At 23.2% G+C, this 18,194-nt stretch overlaps 2 protein-coding genes and 1 long non-coding RNA gene across 3 annotated transcripts; 1 reads left to right on the forward strand and 2 right to left on the reverse strand.

Moving 5' to 3' along the window:
- Positions 1–390: 390 nt before the first annotated feature.
- Enoph (enolase-phosphatase E1) lies at positions 391–9,007 on the reverse strand. Its single transcript, XM_011502677.1, has 6 exons — positions 8,660–9,007; positions 7,376–7,477; positions 6,264–6,448; positions 3,554–3,686; positions 3,361–3,484; positions 391–2,695 (listed from the first exon to the last, which is right to left on the reverse strand). Exons 1-6 carry the CDS (start codon positions 8,765–8,767, stop codon positions 1,308–1,310), a joined length of 2,040 nt encoding a protein of 679 aa, XP_011500979.1. The 5' UTR covers positions 8,768–9,007; the 3' UTR covers positions 391–1,307.
- A 1,831-nt stretch (positions 9,008–10,838) lies between these two features.
- CPSF2 (cleavage and polyadenylation specificity factor subunit 2) lies at positions 10,839–14,820 on the reverse strand. The gene is made up of 11 exons (XM_011502678.1): positions 14,745–14,820; positions 14,041–14,200; positions 13,806–13,965; positions 13,384–13,735; positions 12,806–13,116; positions 12,284–12,543; positions 12,027–12,212; positions 11,566–11,935; positions 11,295–11,489; positions 11,088–11,225; positions 10,839–11,018 (listed from the first exon to the last, which is right to left on the reverse strand). Exons 2-11 carry the CDS (start codon positions 14,187–14,189, stop codon positions 10,926–10,928), a joined length of 2,214 nt encoding a protein of 737 aa, XP_011500980.1. The 5' UTR covers positions 14,190–14,200; positions 14,745–14,820; the 3' UTR covers positions 10,839–10,925.
- A 560-nt stretch (positions 14,821–15,380) lies between these two features.
- LOC105364687 (uncharacterized) lies at positions 15,381–17,608 on the forward strand. Its single transcript, XR_912958.1, has 3 exons — positions 15,381–15,577; positions 16,014–16,124; positions 17,584–17,608. It is a non-coding gene; the product is annotated as an uncharacterized LOC105364687 (long non-coding RNA).
- The last annotated feature ends 586 nt before the right edge of the window (positions 17,609–18,194 follow it).

Raw genomic sequence — 18,194 nt, forward strand, 5'->3', positions numbered from 1 at the left:
AAATATACTGATAATGGGTCAGAAAAAAATGACTTGGTAGTTGACTCTATTTTATATTTACCGATAGCAATACATTTTATGATATTAATTAATGCTATTTATTGAGGTAGGCACAACATGTTATTAGATAAGAAACCGGAAGACTTTAAGAATATAAATATAAAAACCGATATGTGTGAAACCTAACTGAGTTACCATTACCGATAATAAATAGTAGAGTGCAAATAATCACAGAGATGAATCGATAAACACCATTAATGATATATCTTAGACAGGATAATTTTACAAAGCAAATATTAATTCATATAAGATTGCTACTGTATTTACTTTATAGGATTATTTCTTAATAATAATTATTCATTCATAATATTATTAAACATAATCAATAAGTCAATTATAATAATGGCTGTATCTAATCAAACATAAAGTCTAGTAAATAATTTATTGCTGAATTTAGGATATATGCTCCTATAAAGAGATTAATAATCGCTTTAAATTAAGATATGAAAATTAAAATTATCAATATTGTAAATTTATAAATAGTATAACTGAACAAAAATATTTATAAGAAATATTTTGTCTTGAATATAGGATTTTACGAACTACTGCTTTGAAATTATTGTATAATAAAAAATACATGCACTTTTGTTTGATGGTAGAAACATTTTAAATTGGCAATTGCTACCGCACAACCAATGCTTTACAAATCCAAAGGACAACCGAATCTGAAACACGCTGTATGCTCTCTCTCTCTCTCTCTCTCTTTCTCTCTGTTCATCACTATATCTTTGTCAAAGGAACAATAATTCTATTTAAAAAGTGTCACGTAAAAGCTATTATCGTTTTGTAAAAAACGTTTTATAAATTAAACTGTAAAATGAAAATGGAATCCTACGAGAGAGTTTAATGGCGGGCAATTATAATTATTTCAAGCCGGGCAATATTTTTAAAATTCATATCGTAAATTTTACTAACTTAAATCAATTCATCTTATCTAAAAACATTTACCTTTTCTATAAAATTATAAAAGATATGTTTTTATAAACATACATTTTTTTGTATAATTTAACAAAAAAGTAAATAAAATTAAACAATAACGTATACATTAACAATGATGCAGCGCAGATAAACTAAAGTATGTTTATCGTCGAAAATAACATATTTACCCGGCTATAATACAAAGGGTTTGAGGGAAACACCAGATCTTCCTATCATACTTTTAAGATAATTGTCAAGGATTAAGGGAGCAGTGGGATTATGTGTGAAGAACTTCTTAAAAAATGAACGATGAAGATCTCCTATCGAGATTAGGACATTGCTGTAAGCACTGGAGAATTAATGACGTCAGGTTCACCAGCGCCATCCGCTACTGCCTTCTTCATTTTAGTAGACTCTTCAGCATCTCTATTCGCTTTCGTTTTTTCTGATTCCTTGCTAACTCCATTACTATGTAATTTCTCATCTATAACATTTTTTATAGAGTCGCTATTTGTCGTTGTTCCGTTCAATTTTGTACTCTCTACATCTTTTGGTACCTCATCTTCAAGATTTACTTTATTGTCCGCCTCTTTTTCATTATCAATTATTTTATCTTTTCCTGCATTTTCTAGTTCTTTATTATCATGTAACTCATTAACTTTTTCAATATCTGTTTCAATTTTTGTTTCTATCTTTGCTGCTTCTTCAATGCGTTGTACATTTTCTTTATTTTCGCTTTCATCGCTTTTATTTTCTATGGATTTAAAAATCTTAGCTTCACCATTTTCTTTTATGTTTTCTGTAGATTTCTTCTCTACTGTATTAGCTTGTTTTTCCTCTAACTCTGGTTCTTCTTCGATTTTCGTAACTTCTAATGTTTTGTCGGTAATTTCTTCAACTGCTTTTTCTGATATTTCTTCAGTAACCGTTTGAACTATCTTTTCTGTAATTTTTTTTATTGGAATTTCTGTGCTTTTTTCTATCATAGATTCAATAACTTTTACCATTACTGTTTCACACATCTTTTCTTTTTCTAATATATTTTCTTTTGTTGTAGAATCTTCAATTTTATTTTTAATCACGATATTAATTTCTTCCAATGTCTTTTCTGTTACTTTTTCTAATTTTGCAGATTTATGTTCTGTGTCATATAATTTGTTCTCTATTTCTGCTGATTTATTGTCTACAATAAAAATATCAATTTTTGATTTGTCTTTAAAAATCTCCGTTTCTGTCTTTTCCACTCGTTTATTTATATCTTTTTCTACAATTTCTTTTGATTTATCAGATTCCATCTTCATATCTGTAACAGTCTTTTCCTCTGATATTGCTTCTTGTACCAATTTGTTCTCATTTTCTATAGTTTTTTCTAACTCTTTAAGTACCTTTTTTTCTTCTGTTACATTATCTAATTTTACTTCGATTTGCGAATCATTTTTTATTTCTTTAATAGGCGTTTTTAAATTGTCCGTTGTGTCCATAGGTTCGTTTCCAAATTCACTGAAAGCTAACTTTCCCTCCAAGGAATTACTATCTTTTTTTTCTGTTATATTATTAGCATCTTCTACTTTTTGACGCTTGCTGGAGGTTTGAAAGGTTAATTCTGAAAACGATTCAATTGTTTTAAATGAACCTTTTTCCAAAGTACTTAATTCTGCATTTTCTTTTCTTATAACAATGATGGTGGAAAGACCTGCCCCCTTTGCGGCTTCAGCTTCTGTAAATTTAATATCCACAAAAATGTCAATTTATCTAAATCAAAATAAAATATTTAAATCCTTAGAACAAATTATTGATATTAATAAAAATTAATAAATAAATGGAAAATTTACAAGAGTCAGGATATAAAAATAGTTATATATTTTCCTCAAATGGTATAATTATACAAATTATTCTCCATCGTAATTATATATATATATGTGTATGAATATTTGCAAATAAATACTAATTATTAAATGTACCATTATTATTACAAAGATCATATATTCAAGTATTCAAGTTTTCTTTTTTATAAATTTTGTTTATAATTAGATTATATTCATAAATTTTAATAGTGATACTTATGTGATATAAATTTTTGTAATTTAAGACATTTAAGATAAAATTAAACATAACAGTATTCTTATTTATAATTTAAAAACTAATCAAATTTATTATGAGTAAAATAAAATAATAAAAATAATAAAATAAAAACAAAATTTAATATTAGTTTGCATATATATTAAAATTAAATATAAATTTATAAAAATTTGCAATAAAAACTATATTCTTAGTGATTATTATATTTACTGTTTAAATTTTAAATATAATATTAAAAATATGGAATTTATATGTAATTGTCAACTTTATTAATCAGTGATAAATTAATAAAATTTATATTACCTTTTATAACATCGGTAAGAAATAGTATATCTGACGATTCAAGACCAATGCTTTTAAAAATATTTTTGTAACTTTCTATATCTTGTTTTGAGCCTATATTAGTATCAAAATGACCACTAATATACTGAAAGAAAAATGATTTTTTGTTTACAATAAAATATATTTATCTAATATTTTAGAAAGTCTTTAATACCTTTAATAAATTTCCATGTATTGAATTTTCAAATAATAGTTTTTGTGCCTCCACACTTCCACTCGAGTATATATAAAGTTTTTTACCATTATTTGTCCATTCTTCAAATGCTTTTGGAACATCGTCATAAACACTTTAAACAATACAAGGTATTAAATTTAAATATTAGAAGAAAAGATATTTTTTCAAAGGAAAAATACTAATATTTATTGTGTTTTTGATATAAATATTTATTAAATAAACGAATTAGTCTTAACTTAACTGAATTTAACAGAGTTAAATAGAAATAATAAATTATTTAAAAACTATATGTAGCAATCTTCTTTATACAGCAAACTCATTAAACAGAAACACTTATTAAAATTATTTCATAAAACTAATAATTTAAAAACAATTTACCTCTAATTTTTTGTCAAAAGTTACTTATATACAATTGCATATTTATTGAAAAATGATTGATAAAATTTGCTATATATTCATTCAAATTAATAAATTAACATTTTTATAAAAACGTAGTTGAACTATTAACAGTACTTTATTTTATTTTATGAAAAATACATTTTCAAACAATTATTTTATTGTTGAAATTTTGAAGTTATAAATATTTTATTATTGTCTCTTATATTCCAATACCAATAACTAAACTAATAAAAATTGTGTATTTTAAAATCATAGGAAACAAGAAAAAGGAATATGTTATTAATATTCGTACATTAATTATCATTATTTAGTTTAGAGTTTACTGTAATCCAGTTTCTGCAGTTTTTGCTTTATATTATAAACATACTAAATGTAATTATTCTTTTAAATAAGTTTTTAATATGATACAATTTTCTTAAATTAGTAAAATTGACATAATACATTTTTTAAATATATAATTCTCATGAATAATTTTCTTTTGTTCATTAAAATAAGAAGGTTATTATTATTAATTCTTTTAGTTTTAAATTAGATCATTGGGTATATAAAGCTTTATTAAATATTATAATTTAATATATTAATATATTAATTATTTGATACTATTATTTCCAATGGTCAGTATAAAACCTATATTATTAGGAATAATTAATAAATTATCTACAAATAACCTTATGCACTTATAAATTATTGAATATGATGAATTATTTATGTTAAACTATTTTATTACGAACATAAACATTTTAAAAATATATCACCAAAGTATATTATTTTTTAATGCTATTTTTAATTTTTACAATCAAATAAATTTTCTCCAATTTTCCTAAATATATTTAATAGTATTTATAAACTATAATTTATTAAGATTATAAAAAGTTTATAATGATTATTAATATTATTTAAATAAAAATAAATATTTTTATAAATGATAATGAAGTGAGGCGCTTAAAAAAATATTCTCTTTGCACATCAAAGAATATATATAATATACATATAATATAAATAATTATATATATATAGAGAAATATAAGCACATACAGTATCCTATACTTATTTAATATTATTTATGTACTTAGTATTTTCAAACCTGTTTTCCATTATCCTTAACTTTCAAACAAAAGAAATTAAATAAACAATTATATATTTTTAAAAAATATTACAAAAATTAAAAAATAGTAATAATATTCTAAGATGCTATTTACAAAAAGAATTAAACAATTTAAGAATAAGTGTTTTTAGTTGATACAATTAAAAATAAGTTGTTCAAGAAAAATTTATTACGTTGTGAAACCTATAAACAAAGTAAAAAATTCTTATTTATCTTGACTTTCCAATATATGTATCAATTAATCAAAAATAATTTTATTAAAAAGAAACTTTTAAACAAAATACAAAAAGTGCTCTAGAAAATACAGAATATGATAATAGATGATAAATACAATAAAGAAAACAAATTTATTAAAACAAAGATTATAATGATAATTATTGTACTAAAAATAAACAATAATATAAAATCTTTATTAAATAGTGAACAATTTTTATATATCATATTACAGTTGTAGTTAACTTTTATAAAATATTAACATTGTATTGTTAAAAAAATTGTTTTTAAAAATGTTTAAAAATATTTATTTTTTACACAAAACTGAGAAATGAAATATCATGAAAAAATACACATACTAGTACATTCCTATGTGTAGCATTACAAAGTTTCAATATATAATTTTAAACTTTACTTACATTAAAAATATAACGATTTTTCCTTATGCATTATAACTACAGTTTAGTTTAAAATATATATTTCAATTTCAATTTTTTAGCAACAATATTTTACTTATTTAGAAATCTTATTTTGTTTGATTTCAATTAATTTATTTCCTGTAAATTTGCGACATAAATGAAAATATTAATAATATTAAATGTCTGCTTTTCATTTTATAATGTAGAATCAAGTATTGCATTTATTTATATTATTTTAAACATTTTGTTAAAATATTGTTATGAAATTTTCATGTTTTGAATGTTATTATAATAAATAGACCATAATTCTTGAGCAATAGTATTTTGGAAAATAGTATATGACTATTATTAGATTCATTATATAGAATTAACAAAATAATATATCCAATAATTGTTCACTGAAAATGCATCTAACCTACTGTTAAATAAATATCATAAATTCGTTACTTTTTATTCCAGAAATACTTTATTAGAATATATAATGATATTTCATTTTATTTAATTAATTAATCAAATTAATTAAATATATGGTCTTTAATATGTTTCAACTTACTGTCCCTTAATTGGCTTGTATGCTGCTTTCCATATATGTCCTTGTAATTGCTTCAATGCATCAGTTTTACGATCATTATTCATTTGCCAAAGAACATATTGTACAATAGATTCTTTTGTTTCGTGTTCTGTACCTTCTTTAATTGGTATAAATCCATCAACTTTCTGCTTCTCATCTTCTTTAGCCTAATAAGAATAATAATTTAAAAAATTAATAGTTTATTCAGAGTTAAATATTGCATTTAACAATACGATATAATATTTAATTATATTATTGCAAGTAACCAACATCATTTTATCTTAGATAAATTTTTTTTTATTATTATATTCTAAATATTTAACAATATTTAAAAGTAGTAAAACATTGAATGCTTACATAATTATAAAGAATTGAAAGGAATATTATAGTTTTAAAAATATCAAACCATGAAATTTTCACAAATAAATATTTTTTTATAATATAGTCTGATTGAAAGCTGTAAACAGATATTATTTACAAAACATAAATACTGACAGCAGAATATTTTGTTGTAATATGTATATTATTTTTAAATAATTTAATAATTTTGTATAACACATAAAGAAATTACAACAATTTTAATAGCAAATATAGTTTATGATTTATAAAAATGTTATTTTTAATTTAATATTACATTTATTGAAAATCTGAGAATATTATCAGCAACTGTTATTCATATAATTATTATACAATATAAATATATTTTGTATATAGACTTAAAATTACTATAAAATTTATTTTAAATTTTCTCATATTGAAAACATTTGTATTAAGTAAAATAAACATTGAGATTAACAATACAGCTAACTTTGTTTTATATTGAACAGTGTTTGCAATTAGGTATACCATTAAAAAATATTGTAATATGTGGGATCTAAATTATGAATATTTTACATTAATTTTAGACTCATATCTGTTTTTTATATTTCATTGTGTATGTGTGTGTGTGCGTTTTTCAAGCATAGTTTTCATGGAATTTTGAGCGCATGTTTTTGAGATTTATTTTGAAAAATTCGAATATATTTATATTATTTATTTACTCTTGTTGTGACAGTAACTTTAACACTGCTAAAATTATACAAATTTTTGGTTACCTGTTCTTTCAATTTAGAAAAATCTGCTTTGAATTCTTCGTCATTCCATTTTTCGTCGACATGTTTTTTTAAGAACTCTCGCACGTATGGGAAAAGTGTATCCTGCAAATTCAATATATTGCAATAAAATTAACTAATCTTGTAATATAAAAAACTTAATTAATATACTTTTTATTTTTCAATTTAAAATATTACAATTAATCGATGTATTAATATTATTTCGCTAATAATGAAAATTATATATAAAAAATAATAATTGTTTATTTTGGCAAGTTTTAATATGGATGTGTCAAAAATGAAAGTATATAGAATTATACAAATGAAATTCAATACAAATCTAAATTGATCTAGAAGCGAGCAGCCCTTTTTGAATTCTTTCATTCCTCCTCAGAATACGAAAGATATAACTATTCGATTTTTGATGTTCATAGGCAAAATAGTGTATTACAAACATGTGACCATTAAATTTTACTGAACATTGAAAACCAATTACATTTTATTCTTACGAATGAACGCCATCATGGCTCAAAATTACTCTTTGTTCTACGTACGAACAATGAAATGGAATTATAGGGAATCAAAAGATGGCTTTATCAAAATCAATCAAATTTAATCAACCGTTTCAACATAAGCAAAATAAAAGGTAAAAGTCAAAATTAAAATGTTGAATTACAGAATATAAACTATAGGTAAATATAGGTATACCCCCACATTATTATTATATATATATATATATATAAGGAGAGAGAGAGAGAGAGAGGGAGAGAGAATGAGATGAAGTACAGGAACGGCTTATGTATTGAAACCGTTAGATGCAGAAATGGCTTCTCGATTTTTTTACTTTTATACTTTAGTTACAAAGTTACACTGTAATATGAATAAGACAGAGTTAAAATTCAGAAATGGCATAGCAATATTGCTGTAATGATATGCAGTTTGTTCGTAATAAACAGAGCACAACGGTCGATCCCGTCATCAACCGGCATCAATGCTGCGCGCTTGCAGAAAACCACACTTGTCCGTGAAAATGTTTAAAAGAAAATATTAGAAAAGTGGCGACATTTTCCTGACTTTCCCTTTTAAAATTCTTACAAGGTTAAATCTGTTCTTATATCATACTATCAGAGTATTTTGCGAAAAACAAGGTAAAACCGGGCGGCTCTTTTCGCTTTAAAGCCGTCATTAAGAGTGTGATAGGGCGTAGTGAGGCGCCATGAAGCAAATACGAAAACGTCCATCTCTTACTTTATCGTTCATCAATATAAAAAATAATCACCCATTTACCTGGACAAAACTGATGCTGGATGTAGTACCCTCGATATCCAGAATGATCGCAGACTCCTTAAGCGCCAGATCCACGGCCTGTGTAGCACTGCGCTTCTCACCAGCCATATTTAAGCGCACTATCTCTTCACTCTTGGTTAAATGTGTAATGAATGTCTGAAGTTTCAAGTCTTAATTATAAATTCTTACAACCTTATATTTTTCTTTACTTATTATTAAAGTACAAATAAAGAAATACGTCTGAAATAATAATGAGGACGATTAGGAATCTTCCGTTTCGTTCACAACTAGATTGTCAAAGAAGTAAGGAAAGATAAGCGAGTCCGCGTACTAAAGCGCCAAAGAACGAAGGAAAAAAGTAAAGATGGAATAAGTACAACCACAATAGCGCTCTGTTTTATTCAGTTTTGCTTTGCTCTGCTCTGTTCTTCTCTGCTCTATTCTGCTCTGCTCTGCTCTGTTTTGCTCTGCTCTGCTCTTTGCTCTACTGTCTGCTCTTTGATCTGCTCTTTAAATTTCTACGAAGTTTTTGTATGTACTATATTCATTTCACTTTCAATAATGACATTATCAATACGAATATGCTACATATAATTAATTTATATAACATAGTTTAAAAATATTAATTTTTTTTATTTTTATAAATTAATAGTTAAAATGTTTTATTATTTTTATTATGTAAAATTAACTTTTAATTTTTTGTTGATGTCATGCAATGTACTGCAAAAGTAATTTCAATTATTCAAAATAAAGTTTATACTCTTGTCTAATGAAAATATACAAAGGCGATCTACAACAGATGGTTTCTTTATCATCAATTCTAATTCATAATTCTTTTCCAAACTTTTAATCTATTTTTATTACTCAGTCATATTATATAAATGTAATTTTGTTAATTCAACAAATTGACGTATTGAATAAAGCTGAATATGCTTTTAAAAAAGACATTCAAGGTTTATGATTCTTGTGTAAATAAATAAAAAGTTCATTTTTATTTCAAATATTCAATAAATAACACATTCATTGTCTTATGGAATAAATCCAATTTTATTCTTGTAAAAATTTTTAATTACAAAAAATTTTAATATTTCAATAACTTCTCAAAATGTTTTTCATATTTTGAATACATTAAATTTTTATAAACTGTGGAATTTGTATTATATATATATATATATATATATATATATATATATATATATATATATATATATATATATATATATGACAAATAAATGAAAATTTGTACAGTAATTTAATCAGTTTAAAATTATACATTTATTAATAATAGCAATTAAGTAATTGTTATATTGTGTATAATACAAGGTTTATTAAAATTAATAATATTTCAAATATAATCCAAATTCAAATTTCTTAATTTGTCTCATTAAAACTATGATTACCTAACATAAGAATTCTATAAGCAAAAAATGGACTGTACTAGATAATATATTTAAAAATTATATTACTATAATGAATATTACCATTTTGTCATTTATTTGTCATATATTTATATATATATATATATATATATATATATATATATATATATATATATATATATATAAATATATGACAAATAAATGACAAAATGGTAATATTCATTATAGTAATATAATTTTTAAATATATTATCTAGTACAGTCCATTTTTTGCTTATAGAATTCTTATGTTAGGTAATCATAGTTTTAATGAGACAAATTAAGAAATTTGAATTTGGATTATATTTGAAATATTATTAATTTTAATAAACCTTGTATTATACACAATATAACAATTACTTAATTGCTATTATTAATAAATGTATAATTTTAAACTGATTAAATTACTGTACAAAATATTATCAAGGTAATAACTTTTACTTACTACAGTAACATCTCATTTAGAATATTAAATTAAAATAAATATATCAATTAAAATATTAGCCTATTTATAGAGTATGCAAAAAATCTTGCATTACAAAAATTACCTCTATCATTCCTTAACTTATACCTTAACTATTTTAGAAATTTGTTTAAAGATTATGTCACTATCAATGAATATATAATTTTATTTTATTATTAATACAAGATATTATAATTAACTTATAATTTTTTATCAATCATTGTAAGCCATTTTTTTATTTACGATTTTTTATATTGCATAAATTTAATGTAAAATAAAATTAAAATTAACATTTAACATGACTTGTGTCCAAACAAATTTAATTCAAATAATTCATAAACATATACACACTCATACGCTTACGCAAGTTGATTAAACTTATTTCCTTACACTATTGCATACTGTTCATATAATAATTCTCGTACTCTGTAATAGTCTTCAGAAAGACAGCCTTCTAAAATAATTTTACCTGCTTCGTGCTAAAATATAATATTTAGATATATTAATAACATATTTATTCTAATAAAAAGGTTTAAAAAATTACATACTCTTCTTACTGCAATTGTATTATTACAACACCATAAAACGCCACCACTAAACTCGGATGGAATATTAGATTTATTTAAAATTTGTTTAAAATCCGATAATTTTAACTCATTAATAAATGCGGTTTGATGGCTTGGAATCTATGTATAAAATACATTAAATTTATTAATTAAAAAAAATTCATTAAAACTATTTAAAAATCAAATTACTTCATTAAGTGGTAATGGTTCTAAAGTAAGTATTTTTTCTGCTCTGCTAATAAAATCTTCATTTTCCTTATTCATAAAAACATCACGGCATACTTGTTCACGCGCTGTTACTAAAGCATCTACCCATGCTACTTCTGAGTCACCTTTTCCTCGAGAAAAATTTAATCCAGTTACTAAAGCATCTGTTAAACGAACCTATATTTAAAGTGTTAATAATTTTTTTGAGTGATGTACAATAAGTAATTTTGTATCTGTTAATCATATTGATTACTTGATAAATATGTGTTTCAGTTGTAGCATCCAAAGTTTCACCTCTAGCTGGAATAAATACGCGTGCACCAACATTTTGAGCCTGTTGAGCGAGTAATTCTGTATCCTTAGGAGAACCCCTGACTAAAACAATTCTTCTGGGTCGTAATTGTGCCAGAATTTTTTGTAAAGATTCACCATCAGACCTTCCCTCAAAGTCTATATAAGTTACTGATGCATTTACGGCAATAGTACGTGTAGATTGAATACATTTAGTTGGAACATCACTAGTATTTTCTGGATGTTGAATTTGTTCTTCAGTTTTCACTTCAATATTCTCTTTATTGTCTTCAGTTTCTGGTAATACTTCTGCTATTTTATAGTCCTCAGATCTAAATTGCATTAATCAAAGAATCTTTTTTTTTATAATAAATATAATTTTTATAATAAATACTGTTTAATTTTTTGTTAATTGAAACTTACCTAATTATTTCTCCATATTCATCTACTTTTATCTTATCTTCTAAAAAAGGAAACATTGGATGTTGTTTTTTACTTTGTTTAAAGAAACCTGGTTTATGTTCTTGTTTAACTAATAAATCATGTTTTCCTCTTGTACCACCTACTTCTATCTCATCTTCAGATTCTGAACTTATATCCGCAGTTTCCCTGTAATAAATATTTTACTAATGATCAAATTAGTTTCTTAAACATCAACTTAATTTATAGTTTAATCTTACATTTTTTCTTGTTTTATTTGTTCTTGTTTCAATTTTTCTCTTTTCTGATATTCTTCTAATTCAGTTCCTTCTAACCTCACTTTTTTTTTTATTTCTAAAGTAATATTTCTATTTCCACCATTTTCTACAAGATCTCTGGCAAGTGTACCTGGGGATGTTCTACATGTTATTATAATACTATTTTGTGGATTACTGCACCATTGTAAAAAGAGGTCACGAGAAAAACCACATTCCATATCTGGAGTACTAGCTAATACAACCTATTTAGATATAAATAATTGGTTAAAAATCTTATTAAATATATTATGCCTGAAATTCAACTTATTTTTTAATATATTAAATATGAAATAAAAAAAAAATTTACATAATTGAACATTGATATTGATATATAAAAAGTTAAAAAACTGTAATAATTATTATACATATATTTTTATTTTTACGTAATTATAATAATCATTAGTAGTATTATTAATAATTGAATTTTATTAGAAATTGTAGAATCAAATTTTATTAAATTTTTACCTTTGGACTAGGAACTTGATTTAATTCAGCCATACTATGACACAATTGTAAATGTTTAAATTGAAAAGGATTATTTCTTGCACCTTCAAAACTCTTCATTAATTTATCACTCATCCATTCAATTTGAGATTTTGCAAATTCAACAACATTATAACTAACATTATTTAATAATGCTAATGAATAAGCAAGTAAACCAGATTCTTTATTGCGCCACAGTTGATCCAGCATATGAGCTAATTCTAAAACTCGACCAGCAGTATCAACACCTACAAGAACATTTCCACCACCACGAAGAGTTTGAAGAATGTTTGCTAAAAATATAAATAAATTATACTTATTTAATTAAATATAAATAATGTTGTGATTTATCTTTCCAATACTATTTTTTCAAGGTTCAATTTAGTCAGAATTTTCTTTATTGTTAGAAACTAAAATAATTAATTAACTAGAAACTATTTTAAGTCAATAGTATTATTTTTATTATATAAATAAATACATGAATAATATATTCTACACTTTATATACTAAAAATTATTATTTAACTAATAAGACTGTAAATATTATTTAATTATACTGACTCATTAATTTTTCATCCCTCGTTCGACGTCTGGCCTGTTGATATGTAGCATTAAAGCTATCTGTTATCAACAATGATGGTCTTTGTAATCTTTCTAATTCACAACCATTTAAATGCCTCTCTTTTTTGTGATTAAAATCAACTGCATATATAATGTCTTCTTCACCAACTTTGACAATTTTCCATATTGTTCCACCTATCATATGACCAGCTGGTAACGGAGTTAATGTTACACCATAACCTTTACCTTTCATTGATATGCTTTGATTATATTTTAACTGAACAATTTTGTCAAAAGCTGCATCAACGTCATCCAATGTAAATAAGGTAAAATCTTCCATATTATGGCGAGACTACAAAACAATTAAAAATCAAAACCATGTACCATTTTTCAAGATTTAAAGTAGATAACAATAAATACACCTGATAAATGTCATACATAAACATTTGACCCATTTTATAAACAGGTATTGTTGCATATATAGGACAACTTAAGCCACATTTTCCAACTAAATAAGGTAAAGCTCCTAAGTGTGATGGATCTGGATAAGATAATAATACAGCATCAATTTGATTAACATGTCTATAAATTAACATATGAATTAATAATAAGTTATTCCAATTAAAACATAAATAAGTAACTTAAATGAAAATATACCTTTTTAATTCTTTAATAAAATCCTGATCAAAATTTTCATTCCAACCACAATCTAATAAAATATGTAATTCATCGACTTGTAAAATATAGCAAGGAGGTGATTCATCTAATGCTCCCGATATAGCATGTAATTTAATAATTGAAGTCATTGTTTATAAATCTGTAAATAAGAAAAGAAAAATTACTCAATTGTTTTATAATCAATAGTATTAAAAAATTATTCAAAATTTACATTTAAATATGTCAAATTTATAGGAATTATTTTTTTAAATATAAATTTAATAATATATTATGAGATGGCAAGTTATTTATAATATAAAAAATGATATATTTGAAGTTTTTAATGAAGATTATATTTTTTAAATAAAAATAATTTATAAAAAGATTAGCAATAATTTAGCAATAAATAAAATATATAAGTTTATATTTCTATAAATATATAAAAATATCTATTAACATTTAATTTAGAATATAGAATAAAAACCAGTAATTGCAGTTTTTTAAATACGTCTCAAATAAATACAAATATCAATATATTTATAAACGTAAATATTTCATTCAACTAAATTTTAAAAACAGAAACGCGATATTTTAATATTGCCAGCTATTCTAAATAAAATCAGAACCAATGCATCGTATTTTTAAATTTAAAATAGCTCATAAAACAAATAAATTTCTGAGTTTTTAATATAACAATAATTTACCATACTAAAAGCAACATTAATCTATATTCATTAATACGAAAATATATACAAATAAATAAAATATCTAAACGTTTCTTCAATATAAAAAATTAACATGACAACGGTAGCTTATAGATTTATCATTCCAGTCGTTTCTCGAGCGGCGTTCCGGCGCTAGTTTCGCTAGTATAATTCTAAAATCTAAAAACTGTCTTAAAATAAAAATTGAACAAAGTAAATATGAAAAATTGTATTTTAAAACAATCTGAAAAAACTATAACTAAGAATTATTTAACTTTTATATTGATTAAATACATCTATCTTAATTTGAATTTAATTTTACTATTTCCGATATGCGCAGGAATATAAAATAGCCATTGGCTTGAACATTCTCAATAATGTATTTGACTGTCACAGATTTTCAAAATAAGTGCAGAGAGAAAGAATGTATGGTAAAATAAATATTTGTTTCAATTTTATATTTACATTTTATATTTTATATAAAATTATATTGCTATATATTATTTATATTCGATTATAATCAATACTTATTCATAAGGTAATTGTTATGATTGTCATGTTTGGTCAATAAACGTTTGGATACGTTGCCTCTTTTTACTCCCTCTCTTATACCTTTAGGAAATACAATGAAAAGGAATAGGAATATCGGAGAATATACTAAAGAGCGAGACAAAGTTAGGTAGACTTCCGGTAACGCCATTTGTCTATTTCTCCGGCGGTTGCGGTTCGGTTCTCTTTTCTACGTAAGATTGTGTATGCTTCACCGGAATCTTTTGTTCATAGAATATTATATTGGGCATAAGGGTAATTGTTCCTTAACATTAAATCAATACGTAAGTACATTTCTTTTTATAATTGATTATTATTAATGCATTTACAAGAAATGTATATTAATGTAAGTAGATGTTAATTTTCTGGTGGCACTTTGTCAGCGGTCAATTGTGCCAAATTTTAGTCGAGTGGGGGAGGGTTAAGAGGAAAAGAAAGTGATCCAATTGTTATGACTCAAAATCGTATAATTCTAATTTTGTTTATAAAGTTATTTTAATTTTATTATTATAAATTATTTTAAGATAAAATAAGATACAACTTTTCTATATTTCATATAATTAACAAAAATTAAGGTAAAGTTTCATTAAGAAATGGTGATAACTATCGACGCGTCGTGCAACGCTCTTTTTTCCCCACTCCTCTCGTCCACTCGTCTTTCTACGTATGCGTTAGCGTCGCGTCGCTCTCAAAGTCTTGTTCTCTGTCTCGTATCTCAAGGCCTCATTCACCGTAAAGGAAAATCATCCGCCTGGATTTACCCGACTTAATTATTCGTGTGAGAATTTCAAGCATATTTTGTTTTCGATCCACTCGAAAATGAATAATCTGGTTAGTACATATACTTTTTATATTCTATTCTTGATCGATATATCACAATTATTAATTTGAAAGTATATACCTTTTAAAATTATTGTATTGATACCAATCAATATAATGATGGGCTACATAATTTAAAAATAAAATCTTACATTCTATTGCTTATAATAATTGGATTAGAAAATTATAATTGTTTTTAAATGGTTTATACTATTTTATTAAAAATTAGTATCTTAAGTAAGATAGATATATTGTCTTTTATCTATACAGTACCATGTTTAAAGGTTTCGTACAAAATATAAGTTTTTGAAGAAAAATTTTCATAATATAACAACAAATTTTATATATATCGTTTTTGGAATTTAGAAAATTTTTAATAATTTTAGATGAGAAAAAAACTTTATACAACAGCTCTATAATAAACTCGACAACGCGTCACACAGTTCTAACCTAACATAAAATTGTATTTTAAAATCGGTTAATATATCAGTCTATTTTATAGTAAAAAAAAATTTTTTGACTGATTGTTTTTAATCTGATTACACATAAATAAATATCGAATATTTTAATTTTCCAAGTTTTCTGTTTTGTTTAAATATGTGATACATAGAATATCAATCCGAATTCATGTTTGTATATCTTTAGATGCATTTGTAAGGATGCATGAATTTTTGAAGAAATTCATTTAAATTTAAGCGCTCTATGCAAATTTTGCAATATGAATTTGATTTACGTATTTCATAAAATACAACATACTATAATTTTAAAGTTTATATATAATAAAACAAGATTTGAATTGAATTATGAATTTAAATCAGCTATTTTATTGATAAATTGTTATTGTATAGTTATAATAAATCTCATAATTGCTTTTTCCCTACATGAACTGTTTTTAAAATGGATTGAAATATTCTGTTAAATTATAAATATAAAGTATAAAAACTTTATACCTAAATAACTAATTAGTATAAGATGATAACGAAAAGTATTACCGAAGAAGAAATTTAACCATTCATGTATTTAGATGTAAATTATAGACATTTATAAAAAGTATATTTTGTTTAAAAATAAATAAAAATAATTTGGGAAATTGATCCCTTAAACAAACATTACAACTAAAAATGATTAACCATGCATGCACGATATAGATTTTTAAGTTTTGAATATAAAATTGCCTGTGAAAAAATTAAATTTTAAAAATTTAAATTATTTACAAAAATTAATTTAGGAATGCTCTAATAATATGAATGCACAGGACAGTTCAAACCAAAGATTATGATTTGTAAATATGTAAATGATAATTATTATTTTTAAAATCACATGAAAGTAATAGATATATTTATACAATGTAAAATTATTTTTCATAAAATACTATTTATGTAAATTTTATGATTAATTGTAAATAAATACAATATTTGTAATTTCGATTACTAATTAATTTGTTTATTTTTTTTTATTTTTTTTTTTACAGAAAATGGTATCACCAAGTTCACCGGTAAGAGTTCAGATAAACATGTTTTAATTATTTATATTTTCTATATATAATAATTTTGTTCTGATAAGTTAATTTAAGTAAATTGTTTTAAAATATATAAAGGTAAGTTTAAAGTTAAGTTGTTAATTAAAAATTTATTAGTTTTATATATTTTTAATTCAAGTATAATTTGTGTTTTGATATTAAAAGATCAATAAGTTTTATAGGAAATGAATTAGTCCATTAGAGAATTTTGAAGGAATTAAATCTATAAAAATTTTTGTCGAAAATTAACTAAGTGTAAATTTATAGTTTTTAAGGTTTTGGTTACAATTTGAGTTAGAGTTTTGTTATTAACATAATCATACTCTGTAAGTTCTTAATGGTAATTATTTTATATAATGAAATTGTATTCAAAGATTTTGAGATTTATATTTTTTATAATTCATTAAATTTATAAACTACAATTATAATGAATTGTTTTTAAATACAAATAAAGATTTTCTATCTTGTTTTTAATATTAAAAGCAAACAATTTAATTTAATTTAAATTAAATTAATTTTAAAAGTAGTAGATTTTCTCAATCTGATACAACAAATATTATAAA

This window comes from Ceratosolen solmsi, unplaced genomic scaffold (assembly GCF_000503995.2).
Source record: "Ceratosolen solmsi marchali unplaced genomic scaffold, CerSol_1.0 scaffold15, whole genome shotgun sequence".
Taxonomy (NCBI): domain Eukaryota; kingdom Metazoa; phylum Arthropoda; class Insecta; order Hymenoptera; family Agaonidae; genus Ceratosolen; species Ceratosolen solmsi.

What these genes read in the sequence shown, in the direction of transcription:
- Enoph (XM_011502677.1), bottom strand. Translation starts at nt 8,767, where the DNA reads ATGGCTGGTGAGAAGCGCAGTGCTACACAGGCCGTGGATCTGGCGCTT. An exon ending in TTTCTAAATTGAAAGAACAG is followed by an intron (nt 6,449 to 7,375) that starts GTAACCAAAAAT and finishes TATTCTTATTAG; the next exon opens with GCTAAAGAAGATGAGAAGCA. An exon ending in TACATGGAAATTTATTAAAG is followed by an intron (nt 3,485 to 3,553) that starts GTATTAAAGACT and finishes TTTTTCTTTCAG; the next exon opens with TATATTAGTGGTCATTTTGA.
- CPSF2 (XM_011502678.1), bottom strand. Translation starts at nt 14,189, where the DNA reads ATGACTTCAATTATTAAATTACATGCTATATCGGGAGCATTAGATGAA. An exon ending in ATCAAGTTCCTAGTCCAAAG is followed by an intron (nt 12,544 to 12,805) that starts GTAAAAATTTAA and finishes ATATCTAAATAG; the next exon opens with GTTGTATTAGCTAGTACTCC. An exon ending in CTGAAACACATATTTATCAA is followed by an intron (nt 11,490 to 11,565) that starts GTAATCAATATG and finishes CTTTAAATATAG; the next exon opens with GTTCGTTTAACAGATGCTTT.